Source organism: Anolis carolinensis, chromosome 3, assembly GCF_035594765.1.
Source record: "Anolis carolinensis isolate JA03-04 chromosome 3, rAnoCar3.1.pri, whole genome shotgun sequence".
Lineage (NCBI taxonomy): Eukaryota > Metazoa > Chordata > Lepidosauria > Squamata > Dactyloidae > Anolis > Anolis carolinensis.
Genome location: NC_085843.1, coordinates 63,110,909 through 63,124,728, shown reverse-complemented (window position 1 = coordinate 63,124,728; position 13,820 = coordinate 63,110,909). Strand labels below are relative to the sequence as shown.

Genomic DNA, 13,820 nt, shown 5'->3' with positions numbered 1-13,820 from the left:
TAGCTGACCACTGTCTCCATTAGCAGCTCTTTTTTCTTTCCAGTGGTCACTGAGGGAAAAGAAGCTTCTTTTGTTCTAACCTATCAGGCAAGGGTGAGAATTACGTGGGCCTCCGACATATTGAACTTTCTCATTATCAGCTCTATTCACAAGGGCTACCAGAAAAGAAAGATCTCCCCCCCCCCTCTTGCGGGGCAATTTCCCCTCTATACTTTGCAATTTTCTTTCCCACCTAACATGGTAGTACCACTTAACTAAAGATATAAATAGAAGGTGCTGCATATTTTTGAAATACAAATGTATCTTTGTTCCTACCAGTCATGGACAGAGGTGATTTACCCCAGGTCTTCCAGATTATGCTAAAGAAGAATGAGATCTCACAATATAGTTCCTTGGGTTTTGCTGGGTTTTGCCAGTTGATCTCCCTGACAATTTCTGCTTCTTTTGTGTCAATGCATCTTTTTTCAGTCTTTTGGCGGCGCTGTTCGTTACTAGATGTTACAATTTCTTGTATCTGTATTGGGGCTCTATAATTAAAAAAAGGGGGGAGGGAGAGATGTGGTTTGCTAATATGGTCTTCTGGTTTGAAGGAAATTTTATCTCAGAATTGAAAAAAAGGTCCTAAAAGAGTTGTAAATTGCATAAGGCACCTATAATGTAAATGTTTTAAAAGAGGGAAAAGAGAAGAGGATTAAAGAAGCAACTGCTTTTCTTTATCTTTCCCACCATTCATCTTGCACAGAAATAATTGGTAAGGGAAGCAGAAGCAAACTCTATATTTGTGCATCCACAGAGACCATGAAGAAGAAACATTATTTGCATGTTTTAAGACATTGTTTCTCAACCTGACGGTCAGGACCCCTGGGGAAGGTTGCGAGGGGGTTTCAGGGGTTGCCAAATTGTGGCAAGTTTACTAATTTCATCAGCAATTTGATGTGCTCTCTGAGTGATGATGAACCACAACTCCCAGAATTCAAAAACAGCCCCACCCACACCACCAGTATTCAATGTTGGTCATGTAGGTCATTTGCTAAGTTTGGTGCAGGTCCATTGTGGGCTGGGTTAAGAGTGATCTTTGATTGTAGGTTAACTATAAATCCCAGAAACTACAACTCCCAATGACAAAATCAATACATCCAATATTCAAATTTTAGTGTATCAGGTATGTGTGCCAAATTTGGTACAGATCCATCGTCATTTGGGTTCACAGTGCTTTCCTAATGTGTTCCAAGTGTAGCCTATATCCAATGTCAGCTGGGTTCAGTGGGTGCGGATGAACTACAACCCCCATATGCAAGTCCCATCATCCATGGTCCATCCCCCTCCAGACAGCACCAGGATGTAGAGTAGGTCATGAGGCTCTATGCGCCTAGTTTAGTCTTGATCAGTCATTGGTGGGGGTCGCAGTGCTCTCAGGAAGTGAGTGAAGATACTGCAAGTCCTATCATCCATGGTCCAAACTCTTCCAAACCACATCAGGGCGTAGAGTGGATCATGGGGGCTCTGTGTGCCAAGTTTGGTACTGATTCATTGTTGGTGGGAGTCGCAGTGCTCTCAGGAAGTGAGTAAAGGTATTGTAATTCCCATCGTCCATGGTCCATCCTCCTCCTTGGTATGCCCTCCTCCATGTTTAGCCTGCAGAAGAGAAGGCTGAGAGGAGACATGATAGCCATGTACAAATATGTGAGGGGAAGTCATAGGGAGGAGGGAGCAAGCTTGTTTTCTGCTGCCCTGCAGACTAGGACACGGAACAATGGCTTCAAACTACAGGAAAGGAGATTCCACCTGAACATCAGGAAGAACTTCCTCACTGTGAGAGCTGTTCGACAGTGGAACTCTCTCCCCCGGGCTGTGGTGGAGGTTCCTTCTTTGGAGGCTTTTAAGCAGAGGCTGGATGGCCATCTGTTGGGGGTGCTTTGAATGCGATTTCCTGCTTCTTAGCGGGGGGTTGGACTGGATGGCCTATGAGGTCTCTTCCAACTCTACTATTCTATGATTCTATGATTCTATAAAGTGCTGCAGCATGTAAAGTGTGTCATTTGGGACATGTGTGCCATGTTTGGTCCAATTCTGTCATTCGTGTCAATTGCAGTGGTCTCAGGAAGTGAGTGAAGGTACTGCAAGTCCCATCATTCTAGGTATGTCCTCTCCCAATCTGCACCAGGACATAAAGGAGGTCATGGAGGTTCTGTGTGCCAAATTTGGTCCAGTTCCGTCACTGGTGGATGTCTCAGTGGTCTGTGGCAGTTGAAGCAATTGAAAGTACTGCAAATCCCATCATCTGTGGTCCATCCTCCTCCAAACGGCACCAGAACATAAAGTGCATCATGGGGGTTATGCATGCAAAGTTTGGGGCAGGTCCATCATTCGTGGCAGTTGCCCATGTAGGTCAAATTTAAGACTTCTGAAGACCTGGGGGCGACCCATAGAGCCCAGAATACCAGACTTACATATGGAAACCTGTCACTGTGAAAACAGCTGTAAAGAGAAAGTAATTTGCTATCAAATTCATCCATCATCTAGACTGGCCTAATGATAATAAAAGTAGCAGTTGTTCCATAGAAGCAGGGAAACATCTTTCCAGAGGTGGAAACACTGGAATGGAGGAAGCTCAGTCAGACTTATCAATCTAGCTTGGTTTTGCCTGTTCTTATTTCCACGTGTTCTCTAGGATTTCAGGATTTTCTCCCAGTCGTACTTGGCAATCCCTTGTGATCTCTGGAGATTTTCCATATACAGTACTTACCAAGCATGACTCTACTTCTGAAATCAGAGATGTGTGCAGAATGATATAGTGGAAAACCCATGGATTATTTTCTGTGTTTTTTAAAATGAGTAACAGAAAGTTATGTAATACACTGGGCATGGAAGACCAGGGTCTTTAAATGGATGCATACTCACCATGCGTCTCCACTCCTCCCAGTCAAAAATTCATGGACTTTCATAATGATAGTAGCATTTGAGAAATATGTCATATAGCCTTGGCCAAGTGGCAAGAATTAATGTGTGCCTATATACAAGGTTTTCAAAATAATGTTTTTAATTCAAAATTTTCTGTTCCAATAATTTTTCTTAAGAATTTTAAACATAAATGTTTAAAATGGGGGAGTGTATGTGGGATGTGAGTGGGGGGTCATAGGGAAAAGGAGAAAGTAGGGGGAGTTTTATTTAACTTCCATTCTTCTTCTTTCTGTTTCCCATTCTCTTCTTACCTATATGTCCTTGCATATCTTCCTTAGTAGTTTTCTTTTATATATTCTTCAACACAGGTCCAATCTGTCTCTTTCATAGGCTTACTGGGGTTTCTTTTCAACAAGAAAGTTAATTCAAAATTTTAATGACCGCTGCAGGAACATAGTACAGACAGTGAAAATGTTTTCTATTTAATATTATACTACAATATAAAGCTAGAGGTGAAGGGCAGCAACAATTTGGTAGGCTTTCCCGCCTTTTTGGAACAAAGACAAATATTGTGAATCCTAAGCATTTACTCTGGATCTAAAATATTATCAACAGCTTTTATTTTATAATATTGCTTGTGTTATGACAAATTTCTTTAGGCAATTGCGAACTCAATCCTGAAAACCCTTTTAAAGGAAGCCTTAACATAAAATAAAGAGGTATTTACAATATTTGGAGTGCTGGTTTGGAAATACAGTATCCGTAAAGTTTTAAAGGGTAGAATATTGCTGAATTTGTTCAAACAGCCATAGTCCACTTAGTTGATATAATCAGATAGGACCATCCAGGTTTTCATTGCTTTAAATCCACAGGGAGCAGTTATTGTACATACATGTCTGTTTTCATACTGATGGCAAGCCAGAAGCAGGAAAACGTCGATACTAAAGAGATTCCATTGCATTTCACAATACTGCTCCTGCTAAATAACTGCTTAGATCTGAACAAAAATCCAATAAATATGGTTTTATTGTCATGCTTCAAAATATTAAAAGCAATTGGCTCCACAGCTCTATACAGAGTCTGCTGTTGAGTAGGTGAAGTGCTTAATATCCTAGTATGATTAAATTGCTGCCTGGCTTGGTAAGCTAAAGCCCTCTCCACTAGTGTTTTGGTTGCTCTCCTTTGTGTTCTTCCCCCGGGGGAGATGCGGCGTCGAAGAGACCTGCTTGCAGGGTGCCTCATCCGGCAATTCAACCCCCAGCGATTCTCAGGGACTGCAGAGAACACCGGAGCAACTGTGATCCTTGTTCTCTGCTTGATTAATTTTGTAATTAGATCATGTTGGCTCTATCAGATTGTATCTTTCTACTCTGCAGCTTCAACATTTTTTCACATGTAATGCTTCCTTTTTGTCTTCCTTTGTGTATGCTGTCCTGCCTTACACTTCTCTGCATCACGTGTTTGCATCGCTGTGAAATTTAGCCTCATGGAGAAAATGCCATTTCAAATTTCATTTGCTTTTGGGTCTGTCTAAGCAATTTAAAATTGTTTCCTAGTAGCTGATACACACTGGCTTCTGAGAATATGCCTGGAAATGTATCCTTTGAAACTGTTAGTAAAATTAGTCAATTCTCCCTATTGCACTTTTAGGTTTAATTTTAGGTTTTTAATGGGGAAAAATGAGACGAGGCAAACAAATATGATAGGTAATTTTGAATAGAAAAAAAATAGAAAAAGTGTTATGAAACACTTGTAGCACTAGATTGTATGCCATTTGAGAGTTCCACCAGTAGCTCCCATCAGTTCTGTTGTTCTCCCAAGTTTTTAGATTTTAGAGAAGTAATAATTACTAATTATATTATTATTATTATTATTATTATTATTATTATTATTATTATTATTATTATTATTATTATTATGACACAGCAAACAAGATAGATATGCTGGATTTCGTATCACAAAATCACAAGTCGGACACTTCCCAAGTGTCTAGGACTGTGTGATGTATTTTTGGATGATGCGTGCAGATCCCAGCAGGGTGGCCTTTTGCAGTTGGCAGATCGTAATTTTGTCAATGTCTATTGTTTCCAAATGCCGGCTGAGATCTTTTGGCACGGCACCCAGTATGCCCATCACCACCGGGACCACCTGCACTGGTTTCTGCCAGAGTCTTTGAAGTTCAGTCTTGAGGTCCTGATAGCGGCTGAGTTTTTCCTGTTGTTTTTCGTCAATGCGACTGTCACCTGGGATGGCAACATCAATTATCCAAACCTTGTTCTTTTCCACAACTGTGATGTCTGGTGTGTTGTGTTCCAGAACTTTGTCAGTCTGGATTCGGAAGTCCCACAGTATCTTTGCGTGTTCATTTTCCACGACCTGTGCTGGTTTGTGATCCCACCAGTTCTTTGCTGCTGGCAGGTGGTACTTGAGGCATAAGTTCCAATGGATCATTTGGGCCACACAGTTGTGCCTCTGTTTGTAGTCTGTCTGTGCAATTTTCTTACAGCAGCTGAGGATATGATCAATGGTTTCGTCAGCTTCCTTGCACAGTCTGCATTTTGGGTCATCAGCTGATTTTTTGATCTTGGCCTTAATTGCATTTGTTCTGATGGCTTGCTCCTGGGCTGCAAGGATCAGGCCTTCTGTCTCCTTCTTCAGGGTCCCATTCGTGAGCCAGAGCCAGGTCTTCTCCTTATCAGCTTTTCCTTCAATTTTGTCAAGGAACTTTCCATGCAGTGTTTTGTTGTGCCACTGTCAGCTCTAGTTTGTAGTGCAGTTTTCTTGTACTGGTTTTTTGTCTGTTGTGTTTTGAGGAGTTTCTGATTTTTGACTTCAATCAAAGCAGGTTCTTCACTTTGCTTTACATATTCTGCCAGGGCATGTTCTTCTTCTTTGACTGCTTGTTTGACTTCTAAGAGTCCTCTGCCCCTTGATCTTCTAGACAGATAGAGCCGGTCAACATCACTGCGAGGGTGCAGTGAACGATGAATGGTCATGATTTTTCTTGTTTTTCTGTCCAAATTGTCCAGTTCCGCCTGTGTCCAATTTATAATGCCAGAAAAATTGAAAGGTATGAAGCCAGAATCATCCAGTACAGACAAAATCAACTGTTTCAATCAGACCAAAGACGGTTCTACCAGAGCCTGAACCAAACAACAGACACAGTAACCATAAAGCCAGAGAAAACTGCAACAACGAAGTTCTGGAAAGAACTTTGGGAAAATAATAAAAACTACAACAAAAACGCTGGGTGGATAAAGGAGTTTGAAAGATAATTCTCACAGAACAAAATGGAACAGATGGAAATAACAACTGAAATGATCAGCAAACGAGTGCAAAAAGTCAAGAACTGGACATCGCCTGGTAGGGATCAACTTCATGGATTTTGACTCAAACATCTGATTCGTTTACATGGAAAAATGGCCCAACAATTCAATGAGATGCTGCAGAAAGGAAGTATCAGTGAATGGCTAACAACTGGAAGAACATACCTGATACAAAAGGATCCAACAAAAGGAGCAGCACCAGGAAACTACAGGCCAATAACGTGTCTGCCCACTATGTTTAAACTACTGAATGGCATCATAGCTGACAGAATTCAAGACTATCTTGAAGAAAAAAACATCTTGCCAGATGAACAGAAAGGCAACAAACGGAAAAGCAGGGGCACAAAAGACCAGTTATTGATTGACAAAATGATTCTGGAGAACTGTAAGAGCCGAAAAGCTAATCTTCACATGACGTGGATTGACTACAAAAAGGCCTTTGACTCACTCCCACACAGCTGGATCATCAAGTGCCTGGACGCCATTGGGATTAGTAAAAACGTTGGCACCTTCATTGAAAACATGATGGAGCACTGGAAAACTGAACTGTTTGTTGGAAATGAAAGCTATGGACTTGTCAACATCAGAAGAGGAATTTTCCAGGGAGACTCATTGTCCCCTCTGCTTTTCATTATTGCCATGATCCCTCTGTCAACAATCTTACAAAAAACAAATCTCGGCTACCAAACATCTAAGAATTCTCACAAAATTTCGCATCTGATGTACATGGATGACCTGAAGCTATATGGGAAAACGGAAACTGAAATCCAGTCTCTGACCAACACTGTCCGAATTTTTAGCACTGATATCAACATGGAGTTTGGTTTGGACAAATGTTCAACAGTGGCATTGAAGAAGGGAAAAATCATTGAAAATGATGGGATAAATATGCCCAATGGCCAAACAATAAAGTGTCACCAGCCAGAGGCCTATAAATATCTGGGCATATTACAGCTGGACAACATCAAGCATGAACATGTGAAAACTGTGTTCAGCAAAGAATACACACAAAGGGTCAGAAAAATTCTCAAAAGCAAGCTCAATGGAGGCAACACCATCAAGGCCATAAACACCTGGGCCATACCTGTCATAAGATATACTGCTGGAATTATTATTATTATTATTATTATTATTATTATTATTATTATTATTATTATTGTTGTTCTTCCTTGGCTCTATAACTGGACTTAAGGAACTCAAAGGGGGTTTCTCATATTGGAAATAGGAAGATTTTTGTAAACTACATAGAATCATAGACTTGGAAGAGATCACATTGGCTATCCAGTCCAACCCCCTGCCATGCAGGAAAAGCACAATCAAAGCGCCCCCGACATATGGGCATCCAGCCCCTGTTTAAAAGCTTCCAAAGAAGGAGTTTCCACCACACTTGAGCACTACACATTTTAGCACTGAAATGATGGTTCAAATATAGGATGACACCTCACTTTTTTTGAAAAAAAATTCTTACCAAAGACAACCATAAGGCAAACTAATTCTATGGGTTTCTTGACAGAATTTATTCAGAGGGAATTTGCCCTTTGAGTCTCCTTCAGGAGAGCTGCTTTGACTCTCTTTCGGGAAAGATAAAGCAGGGTATCAATAACAACAACAACAACAACAACAACAACAACGACAAGAACACACCAGACATCACAGTTGTGGAAAAGAAAAAGGGTTGGATTATTGATGTCGCCATACCAGGTGACAGTTGAATTGATGAAAAACAACAGGAAAAACCCAGTCGCTATCAGGACCTCAAGACTGAACTGCAAAGACTCTGGCAGAAACCAGTACAGGTGGTCCCGGTGGTGATCGGCACATTGGGTGCCGTGCCAAAAAATCTCAGCCGGCATTTGGAAACAATAGACATTGACAAAATTACGATCTGTCAACTGCAAAAGGCCACCTTACTGGGATCTGCACGCATCATCCAAAAGTACATCACAGTCCTAAACACTTGGGAAGTGTTCGACTTGTGATTTTGTGATACGAAATCCAGCATATTTATCATGTTTGCTGTGTCATACTATGTCGTTGTGTCAATAATAATAATAATAATGACTTTAAATAGAAAGAAAAAAATATAAAAGTATCTAGTAAATGGATATTTGTAGCTCATGTTTTGTTTGTCTAATCCAGGGTATGACTCTGGATCCAGAGGGTGAATCCACATTCTGCCATAGAAACTCACCTTGGTGGTCCTGGCCATGTCACACTCTCTGTTTCAGAGGAACGCAATGGTAAGACTCCTCTGAACAAATCTTGTCAAGGATATCCCATGATGTTAGCTCTAGATCTGCAATTTGTCAGAAATATGTTCAACAGTGGCAATGTATTGGCTATTTTGTTTTTGTCTTGGATATTTTGAAAGGAAGAAATTAAACATTTCACATTTGTAGTGTTGTTTAGATGAAATTTCTGATCTTTACTCCCACCAAAACCAGTTGGGAGCAAAGGTAAGATTTTCATACTGTATCTGGATATGGTGATCCCATTGTGCAGACGTTTTGTTTTCTGTTTGGTAAGGCAGATGCAGTAGCTAGCGGTATAAGAGAGACAGCTAGAAAAATACAAATTAAAAATTGTCTTGGCACTTAGCATGTTTCTGCCTTTGGTCATTTTAGTCAATGTCCCATGAAAGGGTTGTGGCACAAGACAGTAGCAGAAATCTGTAGAAATGAAGTAAAATCCTACACTTGTTCTAAAGGATATATGAAATGATGACCATAAAAAGTGTAGAAATTGTAATTTAAAATAGCAGAAACCGACTTTACTTTTTTAACACTTCATTAGCACAGTGCTTTCTGTAAAATTACCAAACTAATCAGGCCTGTGAATAGAACAATAATTTAAAAGAATGTAAAAGCATTAAAATAATATCTGGATTTTGTGCCCAGTTGTAATTTAAGCATGTATACCTTATTATATGATTTTATTTTGTAATCTCAAATTTTATCTTTTTCCCTTGAAAAAATCCTATAATATTTTTTTACTAGAAAATATTGCTCAAGGGAGCTAAAAGACAGCAAAACATTTTAAACCTATAGAAATATTTAAATTATTGAAAAAATAAATTAGAAAGAGAAGATCAAATTACTGTAGTATGTCTTTTCTAGAAAAAACAATAACTGTTCATTCCATGGAGTTTCTTTAAACAGAACTGTATGTCTATGCAACATGTAATACCCAGACGACTATTTGTTTTCATTTTATTGTGACAATTATTATGACTATTCTTCTATTTTTTCCTAGCTATTTAAAGCAACTTAAACAATTGCACTATTTTATATGACTAGTTTGTAATTACTTGAGCCTTATTTTATTTTCAGGGATTACAGTATGTCAAAACACATAACTACATCGTTTTAAACATCTGCATTCATGAAAGTTATTATCTATAAAAACAACAGATTCCCTAACTTTTTTATGCTATTAGTATTTCATGTACGTCCAGAGACCAATTAAACTTTCCCTGGCTTTGAAAAGAGATTTAGCAGCTCTGATTTCCCCATCAATGAACAATTGGTTATGTTAGCAATGCTAGAGCAGCTGTATTTTATGCTTGGGCATGTGTGAATTTTCTAGAGGAGAAGCATTTTTAAAAGATTGCAAATGCAAAATGGATTCTAACACTTTATTTGTTGGTTTTAATAAGCTATAGGATATTAAAATTGTGATATACATATTAAAATGTGATGAATTTATGCTGTATGCTCAAGGTATTATGCAAAAAATTCCCTTTGCCTGAGCCATGACAATACTTGTTTTCATGGAATAGCTCCTCCTCCCACAAGGAAAAGAAGAAGAGAACTATAGAAAGTTTGTCCTTTCTCTTTTTGACTAATGAAAGGACTGGTGTGTCTTTTAAAAGATTTTTTTCATGCCAGGAGCAACTTGAGAAACTGCAAATTGCTTCTGGTGTGAGAGAATTGGCAGTCTGCAAGGATATTGCCCAAGGGATGCCCAGATGTTTTGATATTTTTACCATCCTTGTGGGAGGCTTCTCACATGTCCCCACATGGAGCTGGAGCTGATAGAGTGAGCTTATCCGCGCTCTCCGAGGGTTGGATTCGAACTGGCCATCTTTAGGTCAGCAACCCAACCTTCAAGTCATCAGTCCTGCCAGCACAAGGGTTTAACCCACTGTGCCACCGGGGGCTTTCATTTTTAAAAATAAGGTTCCTGATAATCTGGTGGACCAGCCACCCCTGCAGGAGTCAGCGTCTATGCCTCTGTGCGGATGGAGGAGTCACAAACAACCAAATAAAATATGTTTGCTTTTTCAATGACACTATTTCCAATGCATAAAAAGGTGAAACTGAGAAAATAGGATGTGAGATGGCCACACAAATGATAGCAACCATTGCATTACATTGTGGGGTTTGGACACTGTCCCCAAATAGAGGGTGGAGCAGCAGCTGTTGCTTGCTCCATTTGGTGGGGGAAAAGACTTGCACTACTTCTTGCTTACCAGAGAGACATGGGTTTGCACACCTGATTGATGCTTTTAGTCAGCACCGAAATCGGAAAAACAAAGCAATGTGCACTCCAAGAGAACCAGTTATGTGGCTTCTTTCCTTCAAAGGTACATGGTTTTGGATTTAATAAGAACAGGTTGGAGGGACACATGTGTTCCTTAATGTTTCGGGTCGGAGATCAAATCTCACACTTTTTCCCATTTGCAGATAATTCTTCATGGGAGGGATATCTGAAATATTTCTTGGAACATCATTCTTACTCTTCCCTAACCTGCTTGGCTCTTCTAACCCCCATAGTTTCTGAGAGTAGTCGTTTGGCTGCATACAAAGATCATTCTCCAGATTTGAAAGATGGTGTATAAATTTTTGGGATCTGTCCCCTATCCTTAATGGGTTTTTTTGGTATATGTTGTAAGGTTTTACTCATATTTTAGTTTGCTATGTCTTATTGGATTGTTTTTTATTATTTTCATCTTGATGCCTAATTTTTTGTTGTAAGTTTACTGCTGTTACTGTGCATAATCTTGTATTATTTTGATGTGTTTGTACTCATTTGAGGCACTGAATGTTTGCCTTTTTCTTTTGTGTCTGTAAACCTTTGGGGACAGAGGGCGGTCTAGAAATAAAGCAGTGGTTCTCAACCTGGGGTCCCCAGTTAGGTTTTTGGCCTACAACTCCCAGAAATCCTAAGAGATGGTAAACTGGCTGGGATTTCTGGGAGTTGTAGGTGAAAAACATCTGGGGATCCCAGGTTGAGAATCACTGAAATAAAGTATTATCATTATTATATTATTATCCCCACCCACCTGTTCACCCATTTTAGCCTATGAAGCCAAAATCTTCTTTTGTAAATGGAAGCATTGTTGTAAAACATGCTGGTCAATACTGACGAGGCCCTGAATCAAGGAGTCCCAGCCTTTGTAGCTCTGATAATGCCCTAAAATCAGTATGTTTTTATTGTTAAAAAAAGGATAGCTCCAGATCTTAACAATCCTTTGAATTTTAACAAAACATATATGTTCCTTGTATTTTAAATCAGACAATAAATCCCCTTGTTTGAGTGTGGTGGTTGTTCATACTGCTGCAATGAGAATCTCTGTGAATAAGGTTGGTAGGTAATACAAGAAACTGGACAAGAAATTGGACAAAGGATGATGTATTTCAGAATGTTTTTAATAAATAATGTGACAAAAATTACTTTATGATTATTGAATCCTTGGTATGCAAAATTATGGCTAAAATATGAGGTTTCTTACATGAACATAATGAAAAACATTAATCACATGGGCTTTTCCCTCAGAACTGCACACCCTATTGTAACCCTTTCTTAAAAGTTAGCTAAATGAATTTCTTTAGGCCTTAGTAAATACCAAAACACTTTCCCCCCTCCCGCACTGAAGCTAGGCCTGATAATGGTCCATAAACAAACACACAATTTTCCATTAGCACTGATGACAAAGAAATGAGATCATTACAAAAAAGATAATAAAAAATCTACAGGCAGAGGACACCATTCTGGAATTTCAAAAGGGACTAATGGCTCTATTTCAGTTTCAGTGGAAATCCAATGCTGAGATAGGCCACAGGAAACGTGAGAATTAAAAGCTTAGGAAATGGGAAAAGTGTTCTGTTTATGGCCCTTTCTAGATTTGCTACCTTTGCCATCTGTCAGCATTCAAATATTCCCAATACAAACATAGAGCATTAATAAAATGTGAAAAAAAAACAAACAAAAGCTTAACATCTTACAGTAAGACAAAAACGGTTAATAGTTACAATGTTTTACAAATAAAGTTTAGTGATTGTGCTTTTAAAACCAAAAAAGATAAACAGTGCATTAAAAATCAAAAAACAACCCTCCCTCCCCCAAAATCTAAGATCAAAACGTAACTTCTTTAAGTGGCACTTCTTCTTTAAGGTGAATTGACACTATAAAGTAGAGGTCTGAGATCTGGGCCAGTCACAATGATGATGACGTTCTTTGCCAAGAATGTCAATTTTTTCATGATTCGCTTTTTCATTTGCACTGGTCAAGTCCAACAACTGCTTTGAGCATAGATATAACTCGCGCCATATTTGCCAGGTTCCCACTGACACACTTTTTTTCCTGTCCTAAAGAACATTTGCAGAAAAGAATGTACCTCCAGGAGTAAATGGATTACAATCTAGAAAAAACTAAAATACTGTGGGGTCTTGGAAAAGGAATATGCCTTTAGTTTGAGCTACCAAAACTCAAACTCCATTTTTGCTGCAGAGGGGTCTGACTGCTGGAAGGAAGCACAAGGCCGTTTGCACCAAGTGCAGTCTAAACGGCATCGTAAAAATTAAAACAAAATAAAGCAAAATAAACATCTGCATAGATACCATTCTTTGCAACTTGAAATTGTCCAATCAATGATAGTCTATACACAGGATTATGAACGGGTTTGCTGATATACTTGTATTATAATGTGTTGCCCCCAAAGGGAGCAAAGTACGGCTCCAACTTCTGTCCAAAGGCAGGAGCAGCAGCAATTATAGCACCACAAAGAGCAGTGGAATTGCTCTCATGGACAGAGACAATGTGCTGTATTTCAACTAAGTACAAAACAAGGGATGTTCATTATGATTTGGGTCTAAACATAAAATAAAGGACTAGCATTCTGATACCATTAAAAAGATGAGAAATTGTACACTCTGATTGCACTGAACATTATTTCTGGCATCAAATATCATCAGACTTGAGGCATCTTAAGTGATATTTTTCGGATTATATTTCAAAAATTTGTTACAGTACATCTTCAGCTTTCCGTTTCCTGTAAAACACAATAGTTTGAGGTAGAAATTAATGTTTTATAATTATGATCGGGCAAGTTGAAATGCACATTTACTCCATTTTTGTTGTCTTTATTGTAGTAGCAGCAGAGTGTAGATGAGAGTTTGGGATGCAGGAAAATTTTTCTGTAGTTTTTTTTGTATACCCTATATGCTCTTTTATGTAGTTAATTGAATGTTAATTATTAACATTGTATTGCTTACTCAAAATGTTTATGTGTGTTCTATTGACAATATATATACTAAAACAACTTTTGATCATACTACAGGATATGGGTTAAATAATATTTAAAGACACATT

At 38.8% G+C, this 13,820-nt stretch overlaps 1 protein-coding gene across 3 annotated transcripts in view; it reads right to left on the bottom strand.

Annotated features, from left to right (window-relative positions):
- Positions 1–11,860: 11,860 nt before the first annotated feature.
- The window catches only part of robo1 (roundabout guidance receptor 1), a 922,568-nt gene continuing 920,608 nt past the window's right edge, over positions 11,861–13,820 (bottom strand). For all 3 annotated transcript variants that reach the window (XM_062974986.1, XM_062974987.1, XM_062974988.1), the window contains one exon: positions 11,861–13,500. In XM_062974986.1, the coding sequence (XP_062831056.1) occupies positions 13,486–13,500 (15 nt within the window). In that variant the 3' untranslated portion in view covers positions 11,861–13,485. The remainder of the gene's footprint in view (positions 13,501–13,820) is intronic.